This window comes from Dipodomys spectabilis, unplaced genomic scaffold (genome assembly GCF_019054845.1).
Source record: "Dipodomys spectabilis isolate Male_0828 unplaced genomic scaffold, ASM1905484v1 ptg000043l, whole genome shotgun sequence".
In the NCBI taxonomy this organism is placed as follows: Eukaryota; Metazoa; Chordata; class Mammalia; order Rodentia; family Heteromyidae; genus Dipodomys; species Dipodomys spectabilis.
The window spans coordinates 30063162-30073671 of NW_024870720.1; the positions used below are offsets into that span (position 1 = coordinate 30063162).

The 10510-nt window shown below is 45.7% G+C and overlaps 1 protein-coding gene across 1 annotated transcript in view; it reads right to left on the reverse strand.

The window, feature by feature from the left end:
• Positions 1-2647, reverse strand: part of Ppef2 (protein phosphatase with EF-hand domain 2) — a 48457-nt gene extending 45810 nt beyond the window's left edge. Inside the window, exon 1 of the mRNA XM_042678279.1 lies at positions 2593-2647. Coding sequence (XP_042534213.1) covers positions 2593-2647 — 55 coding nt within the window. The remainder of the gene's footprint in view (positions 1-2592) is intronic.
• Positions 2648-10510: the final 7863 nt, after the last annotated feature.

The window sequence follows — 10510 nt, forward strand, 5'->3', positions numbered from 1 at the left end:
TGAGGAATTGAACCCAGGGCCTCGAGCATGCAAGGCAAGCGCTCTACCACTGAGCCACCTTCCCAGCCCATCTTGAGACTCTTAATCATTTCCAAAGTACAAACTGTTCCCTTCTCTTTATCCGGTGACCTGTAGGCTGAGTATCAGACTTGCTCATGTGGCCACGTAATAAATGAAGGGTTAGGATAGATGCCCAGGAGGATGAGGGGGAGGAAGAGTCTTTCTCAGTTTCTTTCAGCTACCCACGTGATAGATGAAGGGCTAGGATGGATGCCCAGGAGGATGAGGGAGAGGAAGAGTCTATCTCAGAGTTTCAGCTCCCCACAGCCCTACAAATGACAGTGAAAATGACAACTTTCAGGCAACAGTCATGTCATAGTTCTAAAGCTCTGCTGTGTATGGTGCTTCACGGAAGATTCACAATATCAAAGGGTGATGGGGAAATTAATATCTGTATTTCTTCTTTACTTTTTCTTTTTTGCCAATCCTGGGATTTGAACTCAGGGCCTAGATGTTTTTCCTGAGCTTTTGTTCCTCGAGGCTAGCACTCTGCCACTTGAGCTATAGCTCTACTTCTGGCTTTTTTTTTTTTGGTAGTTTATTTAGGTATAAGAGCCTCATGGACTTTTCTTTTTGGTCAATTGTGGGGCTTGAACACTGGGCCTGGGGGCTGACCCTGAGCTCTTCAGCTCAAGGCAAGCAGTCTACCACTTGACCTACAGTTTTCTGGTGGTTAATTGGATATAAGAGTCTTACGGGGCTGGGAAGGTGGCTCAGTGGTAGAGTGCTTGCCTTGCATGCATGAGGCCCTGGGTTCGATTCCCCAGCACCACATAAGCAAAAAGCCGGAAGTGGTGCTGGGCTCAAGTGGTAGAGTGCTAGCCTTGAGCTGAATAGCTGAGGGACAGCGCCCAGGCCCAGAGTTCAGGCCCACAACCGGACCCCCCACCCCCCCCAAAAAAAAAAAAAAAGTCTTATGGACTTTCCTGCCAAGGCTGTCTTTGAACTGTGATCCTCAGATCTCAGCCTCCTGAGTAGCTAGGATTACAGGAGTGAGCTACTAGTGCTGGGCCTCATGGACTTTTAGAGCAGGCTGGAGCCAAGATTTCTGATGTGAACACTGACCATCAGGACTTATGCTATGCTCCAGATTTTCTCCTTTGGAAAACTGGCTGTTTCTAGCCAGTTTTCAAAAATTCTGTTTGGAATTGTTTTCTGGTTTTATTTTTTTGTTTGCTTTGACTCTTAGAACAATACTTCAAGCCAGGCGCCGGTGGCTCATGCCTATAATCCTCGCTACTCAGGAGGCTGAGATCTGAGGATCATGGTTCAAAGCCAGTCCGGGCAGGAAACTCCCTGAGACTCTTATCTCCAATAAACCAGTAGAAAACCGGAAGTGGCACCGTGGCTCAAGTGGTAGAGCACTTGCCTTGAGCTGAAGAGTTCAGGGACAGTGCCCAAGCCCAGAGTTCAAGCCCCACGACAAAAACAAACAAGCAAAACAAAAAAACAAAAACAAAAAACCTTTCAAGGGTATAAAGGCCTCTTTATGGGGCTGAGGATGGTGGTTCACACCTGTAAGCTCAGCTACTTGAGAGATGGTAGAAAGAACTCAGTACCAGTCCAGCAGAGGTAAAGCAAAAGGTCTGGGTTGTGGCTTAAGTGGTACAGTACTGCCTGGCAAGCCTGGGCCCCTGGTTCAACCCTAGTACTGCCAAGTTAAAAAAATCTCCATCAAGCTGGACGCCGGTGGCTCACGCCTGTAATCCTAGCTAATCAGGAGGCTGAGATCTGAGGATCATGGTTCAAAGCCAGCCCAGGCAGGAAAGACCGTGAGACTCCCTCCTATCGCCAATAAACCACTAGAAAACTGGAAGTGGCGCTGTGGCTCAAGTGGTAGAGCGCTCGCCTTGAGCTGAATAGCTGCAGGACAGCACCCATGCCCAGAGTTCAAGCCCCATGACCAACAAAAAAAAAAAAGAAAGAAAAAAATCCCCATCAGTGATATTGTCCAAAAAGAAACGTATTCTTTATCTGACTTAGGGAACTGTAACCCCTCTGTAATTACCTTTATAATAACAATAAAAAATGTCCTACCCACCTCCCCTGAGACACCCAATCTCAGCAGTCTTACCACAGCGTATGAGTGCCCCTTTATTCCCACGCTCAGGTAATTCTCCAATCGCTTACCTTATTAGCTCCAAACTGCCTCCAAATTTTGGTTCTAATGGCAACTGATACTTAATTGGGAAGCTTACTATGAGCCACACATGGTTCTAAACACTCATTTACTAACAAATGTGTGAGGGGAGGTATTATTATTTCTGTAGGTGTAAAAGTAAGAAAGCAATAGAAGGATCTCACCACTGGAGCCAGGATTTGAACCTAGACCATGTGCTGTATAACACCGGCCATCTGTGCTTCCTACAAAAACCTTCTCAAGGACACTTGCCAAAGGGTCAGCAGCCAGCCTGGCTTCCTCTATCACCCCTCATCTTGTGCTATGGTTTTCTGCCTCTCCCCTAGAAAGTCCTGCCTGTGCCACTGGACCCTGGGGGCCCACAGCTGGTGCATCTGGTGGGAAACACATACCTTTCTCTGCATTCTGAAAAGCAAAATGGTGTTGGGTAGAGGCGCTGCTTCCCATCCTTCTATTCTACAGGACGCAGGTGGAATCGTGGGTAGACAGTGAGTGGTTCAGCAACAAAAGGGGGATCTGTCATGTGAGAAACAGGCAGAGTATTAGTTCACATGGAGCTGAATTTCAAATGAATTGCATGAGAATATGCCCTACCTCCCCAGGTCCATGTACAAGACACTGCTCCTTGGAACTCCTTCGCTTGACATCCCATCCCATACTGTATTCTGTGGGAAACATCCTTTGCAGTGTAGACACATACTGGCCATTTTTTGCATTTTCAAAGCAATTCCTTTGATCACCTCTTACTGCATATGTTCACCTTAGCTACTCTCAAACCATCCTTGCCATCCTCACTGTCAATCAAAACCTGTCAAGCACCGGGCACCAGTGGTTGTAATCCTAGCTACTGAGGAGGCTGAGATCTGAGGATCACAGTTCAAGACCAGCCTGGGCAGGAAAGTCCGTGAGACTCTTACCAGAAATCCAGAAGTGGGCTGGGAAGGTGGCTCAGTGGTAGAGTGCTTGCCTTGCAAGCATGAGGCCCTGGGTTCGATTCCTCAGCACCACATAAGCAAAAAGAAAAAAGCCAGAAGTGGTGCTGTGGCTCAAGTGGTAGAGTGCTAGCCTTGAGCTGAAGAGCTGAGGGACAGCACCCAAGCCCAGAGTTCAGGCCCCACAACTGGACAAAAAAAAAAAACCAAAAAAACAAAAAACAAAAAAAAAAAAAAAAAAACAAAAAAAAACAGAAATCCAGAAGTGGCGCTGTGACTCAAGTGGTAGAGCTCTTGCCTTGAGCTGAAGAGCTGAGGGACAGCACCCAGGCCCAGAATTCAAGCCCCATGACCAACAAAAAACAAACAAAAAACCTGTCAAGCTGTTGTCCAGATGTCCCTGGACTCCAGCCCTGTATATTCAGTGAGGTTCTAGAACCTTCACAGAGAGTCTCACACTCCCTGTACCCCCACACACAGAATCCACCTTCAAGGCCTCATCTCACTTCTCTTCTTTGTCTGGTTCTTTCACTATCACGACCTTCCAGCCTGCTCTTACCTAGGACTTGCTCTTGCTAACCCCCTGCTCTTCACCTGCTGACATTACTCTTCCTTTAGACAGTTTGGCCTGCCTCTCTCTGAGCTCTGAAGACCCCTCACATCTCCGTCATGGAATGCTAAATCATTATTTAATATCTTTTTTTTGGGGGGGGGGGTCCGGTCGTGGGGCCTGAACTCTGGGCCTGGGCGCTGTCCCTCAGCTCTTCAGCTCAAGGCTAGCGCTCTACCACTTGAGCCACAGCGCCACTTCTGGCTTTTTTCTTTTTGCTTATGTGGTGCTGAGGAATCGAACCCAGGGCCTCATGCATGCAAGGCAAGCACTCTACCACTGAGCCACCTTCCCAGCCCCTCATTATTTAATATCTTGTCACGCTATCATTCACTGTGCGACCTTCAGAGGGGAGTAAGAAAGATTTATCACTGTGTCCCCAGGATCTATCACCCTGACTGACACAGAGTAGGGATCCAGTGGAAATTTATAGAATAAACTTTTGACCATATTTATATTTATACAACCAAGATGTTTCTGCAGCTCTTCTTCAGAGAGCAATATGAGAGTAGAGATACTGACTTAACATTACAAGTGAAATTCCAATCCAAGTATATGGTAGTACATGTCTGTAATCCCAAATACTCAGGAGGTGGAGCCAGAAGAATCGCCAGTCTGGCAAAGTTACCAACACCCTATCTCAAAAACAAAATAAAGCCAGGTGCCAGTGGCTCATACTTGTAATCCTAGTTTCTCAGGAGGCTGACATCTGAGCATCAAAGTTCAAAGCCAGCTGAGGTAGGAAAGTCTGTGAGACTCTTATCTCCAATATATTACTCAGAAAAAGCTGGAAGTAGAGCTGTAGCTCAAGTGGTAGACAGGTAGCCTGGAGCACAAAGAAGCTTCCAGACAGTGCCCAGACCCTGAGTTCAAGCCTGGACTGACAAAAGAAGCAAGCAAGCAAGCAAACAAACAAAAGGTCTTGGCAGGTATGACTCAGATTGTGGACTCAATTTCCAAAGTACTAGAAAAAAAAAAAAGAAGGAAGGAAAGAAGATTGTCTCTCAACTTTTTGAAGGTTATGGTATTTGGTTTTGTGAAAAATATTACTTACCCTTTCCTTTGTATATCAAAAGTAAAAAAGACTTGCCTTACTTATACTATTTAGTTCTCTCTCTCTCTCTCTCTCTGTCTCTATCTCTCTCTCTGTCTCTCTCTCTCTCTCTGTCTCTATCTCTCTCTCTGTCTCTATCTCTGTCTCTCTCTGTCTCTCTATGTGCAAGGCTGGGATTTGAACTTGGTACCTGAAGCTTTCACTCATTAGCTAGTGCTCTGCCAACTAAACCATACCTCCAACCCAGTTCACTTGTTTTGAATAAATAAATGACCCAGTGTTTCAATGTAGGTGGATATAGTCATTTGTTCAAGTGTTGTGATTGAGGAAATCCTGTTTTGTTTTCTGCCACTTCATTTGTGTGTGTGTGTGTGTGTGTGTGCGCGCGCACACACGCACTGGTACTGGTGCTTGAACTCAGGGCTTGGGTGCTGTCCCTTAACTTTTTTTGGTCAAGATTGACATTCTACCCCTTGAGCCACAGTTCTACTTCTGGCTTTTTGGTAGTTTATAAGAGATAAGAGTCTTATGATGAACTTTTCTGCCCAGGCTGGCTTTGAACTGGGATCCTTGGATCTCAACCTAGAGTAACTACTTCATTTCTTATGATGATGTATCCCAAAGTGACGTCAGGATAAGGTGCTTTTTTGACACCCCTCCCCCCAATAAAAAGTTGTTGACGCCCTAAAGTGAGGATGTGATATCTGACATGAACCATAAAACTTTTGTCTAACTTTAACTTTTATCATACAAAAAGCAATAAATGATAGTTTTCCAAAAGGTTTATATGAAGAAAAAATTAGAGATGGCTATCACCAAATAGGTTTACATATGGCTGTTTAAGAGAAGATAATGAAGTAAAGTGAAGTCACCCACAGACTAGCAGAGAATGTATCAGAAGTCACTAGAAATGTGAATGGAAAGGGATAATAAAATAGTTATTAACACAAAAACCTTAAAACCAGGTATCAGTGGCTCAATCTTAGTCACCGAGGAAGCTGAGATCTGAGGATCAAAGCTCAAAGCCAGCAGAAAAATCTTTGAGACTTACTTCTAGCCAACCAGCAAAAAGCTCAAGGGGTAGAGTACCAGCTTTGAGTAAAAAGCTAAGGGACAGTCCCCAGGCCCAGTTCAAGCCCCAGTACCAGCACACATACACACAAAGAGAAAACCTTTTCAAAAGTAAAAAGTGCATGATATGGACAATGGGCAAACTCTTGTCTTTTGTAACATCTGCCCAGCTGCAAGTCCAGGGGTGACTCTCCCCCTGAACCTTCTTCTCTGGTGACCAGCTCTCCTGCACCACATTAGGGGAATTTGACTAGAACCATCTATACTTCCAGATATGATCATATTTTTCCCTTGGTACTGAGAATTGAAGCTGGGGCCTTGCTATACTATTTGAGTCATACCTCAAACCTATTGTTTTATTTATTTAATTAATTTTTTTGTTGGTTGTGGTGCTCGAACTCAGGACCTGGACATGGTCCCTGTGCTCTTCAGCTCAAGGCTAATTCTCTATCACTTTGAACCACAGGGTCACTTCTGGTTTTCTGGTGATCAATTGGAGATAAGAAGAGTCTCAATGACTTTTGTGCCCAGACTGGCTTTAAACCATGATCCTTAGATCTCAGGCCTCCTGAGTAACAAGGATTACAGGCATGAGCCACTGGTTCCCAACTATTTAATTTTTCAAGTCAGGGGCTCTCTAGGTAGGACTCTGTTCCTGATCCTTCTTCTTCCACCTCCCATGTAACTGGATTACAAGTAGGTCCACTACACTTGGCTTGTTTTTCAAAATAATCTCATCGTTTTGTTAGGGCTGGTCTCAAACTGTAACCCTCTGATTTCTGCCTCCCACGGAGCTGGTTTTACTGGGGCAGCATTACCACTTCTTTTGAGTCCAATAAATAGATGAGGATCGATTACTTAGATTTTATGACTGAAACCCCACAAAGACCCTCTCTTGGTGAATGAGGTATACCCTGACTTCTGTCCCAACCAAATCTGTCTGAATTTCCTGGGGGGGGGGGGGGGGGGGAGGGGCGGGGAGGTGGGAATACTCTTTTAGTCTCAACAAGTTCTGAGCTCCAGGCTCAGAAAGTTCACTCTTACCTTTTGGAGGTTATTTTTCACTATGAGATACACGGAGGCAGTAACCTGTCTTCAGAGCTGACTGTGGGGGGTCCCTGCTGCTCAGCTTTCTTCCAGCCAACCAGACCAAAACAGTGGAAGGGAGAGGCTGCCGAGTCTGGGTGTCACTGCGCCCCAGGTCCTGCTTCCGGAAGTGTCTCTCTTCCTCTGTCTCCACCCTTCCCAGTTCCAAATCTTCTTAGCCTTGGGGTTTAGGAGATGTGTTGCCTAAGCCGTGTCTGAGAAGCTTGAGCCCCTTAACCCAGAAATGGAAGAGTGCTGACAAGACACAGACCGAGCTCCAGAGAGCAGCCTTCACCACCCAGAGAGCAGCCTTCACCACCCCGGCCACACTCAGGGCCTGGGCTTTGGGCCTGGGCCATTCTTCCTGTGGCTGGCTTTTTTTTTTTTTCTTTGACTGTAACATCTGACGGAAATAGCCTCCCTTTCTTTCCCACTGTCACTTTCCCCTTAGAATGTAGCTGAAATTGTTGATTTATATTCCCAGAGAATAGAACTTCTCCATTAATCTAAGTGCTATGTGATGCTCAATGAGTTAAATGTTCTATGTGAGGCCGGGCACCAGTGGCTCACACCTGTAATCCTAGCTACTCAGGAGGCTGAGATCTGAGGATGCTCAGTTCAAAGTCAGCCCAGGCAGGAAAGTCCATGAGACTCCTATCTCCAATAAACCACTCAGAAAACTGGAAGTGGAGCTGTGGCTCAAAGTGGTAGAGCACTAGCCTTGAGCAAAAGATCTCAAGGACAGCACCCAGGCCCAGAGTTCAACCCCCACAACCAACAAAGAATTAAAAAAAAAGTTCTATGTGTATGTGACAAGAAATGTATACACTATTGGCTTACCTACATCCATGAGGTTAAGATTAGGTTATTTTAAAAGTAGTTTTTACTCTGCAATGAATCAATACTGCCTGCCTATCCAACTACCCATTTTCTCTGTCTCCTTGGGAATGCTCCAGGGGCATGTAGAATGGAATCTCCTGGATTGCATCTCACAGGACTCTAAACGAACTTTTTTTAAATGTCTAGAGCTTCCACTGATTTTTTTGAGTCTTGTCATGGGGCCTGAACTCTGGGCCTGGGCACTGTCCCTCAGCTCCTCAGCTCAAGACTAGTGCTCTACCACTTGAGCCACAGCGCCACTTCCAGCTTTTTTCTTTTTGCTTATGTGGTGCTGAGGAATCGAACCCAGGGCCTTAGGCATGCAAGGCAAGTGCTCTACCACTGAGCCAACTACCCAGCCCAGTTTCCACTGATTGACATATTTTTCTTTCTTATTAGTGCCAGTACTGGGACTTGAACTCGGTGGCCTCATACTCTCTCTCTCTCTCTCACTTGGCTTCTTCAGTCAAGGCTTGATGACTTTTACTACTTGAGCCACACCTCTACTTCTGGCTTTTTTGCTAGCCAATTGGAATAAGAGTCAGGGAATTTTCTGCCCTGGCTGGCCTTGAACCATGATCCTCCAGAACTCAGCCTTCTGAGTAGCTAGGATTGATACTAAAAAAAAAAAAAAAATAAAGGTCTTAGTAAGTTTAGGGAGGACTACCACAGACAACTACTGGGGCAGGAGTGCTGATTTCTTAGCCTTTTTCTACCATTACTTCCCTTATGTTTGACCTCACAATTTGCCATCCTCACTGAAAGATTAGTAGACTTTGCCAGAGAACCACGCAGACATCCAGGTACAGAGAACAAAGAAAGGTTTGTTGCGGGGGGGGGGGGGGGGGGGGGGGGGGGGGGCAGCAAGACTCCTTCTTACAAAGAAGTGAGAACTGGCTATTGTCTGAGATGACCTATATAACCTTAGGCTAGGAGGGGGCTAGGAGGGGCTAGGAGGGGGCTAGGAGGCAGAGACCCTGGTGTGGACTTGTATGGCAGACTAGGATTTATGGCTGCTGTCCAAATAGTAGTTAAGGGTCCAGCAGCTGCCCAGACCTGAAGGTCACACTAAGGGGCTCTTGTTGCCTTATCTGTGGTAGCTGCCCCAGAGAAGTGCCATCCCAAGGTAAAGGGGCTTGGAGGCTGATTATTTACTGCCTGTACTAAGTGGGGCTAGTGTTGCTTAGGAAGGAAGCATACTAAGCTGTGAAGGGAAGGAGCGTTCTAGGCTATGGGAAGGGACTCATTTCACTAACATTCACGAAGCCCAAAATCCTTCTCTAAGATGACATATATACCCCAGTTCTTACCAAATCTTGAGTGACTCATGTCTAATAAACTTGTTTCTCGGGAAATGTTCTGGCTTTTCACAGTCTGATTATGTGTGTGTTGGTCCTGGGGCTTGAACTCAGAGCCTAAGCACTGTTTCTGAGCTTTGTTGCTGAAGGCTAATACTCTACCACTTCAGCCACAGCTACTTCTGACTTTTTGGTGGTTAATTGTAGTTAAGAGTCTCATGGACTTCCTGCCTGGGCTGACTTCAAACTGTGATCCTCGGGGTCTCAGTTTCTTGAGTAGCTAGGATTGCAGACATGAGCCACCAGCCCCAGCAAAATGACTCTTCTTGAGATGACTCTTCCTTAATGTCACAGGTGGTAAAGTAGGAAGATAACATAAATAGCTTAGTATTTTTATTCTTCTTACCATATTTTATTATCAAATGTCATTAAGAAAGGACAAGAACATATCTGTTTCATATTACTTTCAAAAAGCATTAAAGCAGTAGTTTTTAGAAAAAGGTCCACAGGCTTTTAAAAAATATTAGAAACATAACACACCGAAATCTAGGAACAAAGGGTCCCCAGTCCCCACTTTTTAAATTTTGCCAGTCCTGGGGTTTGAACTCAGGGCCTGGGAGCTGTCCCTGAGCTTCTTTTGCTCAAGGCTAGCACTTTACCACCTGAACCACAGCACTGTTTCCATCTTTTTCTGAGTAGTTTATTAGAGATAAGAAGAGTCTCCTAGCCTTTCCTGCCTGGGCTGGCTTTAAACTGTGATCCTCAGATCTCAGCCTCCTGAGTAGCTAGGATTATAGGTGTGAGCCATTGATGTCCAGCTGAGTTCTCCCTTTATAAGATTTTTCTTTTTGGGGTAGGAGAGGGGGCTGGAAAGGCGGCTTAGTGGTAGAGTGCTTGCCTAGCACGCATGAAGCCCAGGGTTCAATTCCTTAGCATCACATAAGCAGAAAAAGCCAGAAGTGGTTTTGTGGCTCAAGTGGTAGAATGCTAGCCTTGAGCAAAAGAAGCTCAGGGACAGTATCCAGGCCCTGAGTTCAAGCCCCAAGACTGCAAAAAAAAAAAGATTTTTTTTGCAGTACTAAGGTAGAACCCAGGGCCTCATACCCACAGGGCAGGAGCTCTACCACTGGACTACATACCCTCCTTCCCCCCAATTTTTTAAATTTAGCTCTTCCAGAAGTACTTTTACAGTGTTTATTTTGTAGTATTAGGGATTAGAACCCAGAACCTTAGCCTTCAGCCCCTCCCTGCCCCCCCCCCCCCCACTGCCAGCTCTTCATTGGTTAAGCATAAGCATGACAGCAGAATCCTGAGACCCTGGGAATAAGGCAGCAGATATCAGTTATCTCTGAACTGTGCAGACTCCAAAAGAGTACAGGT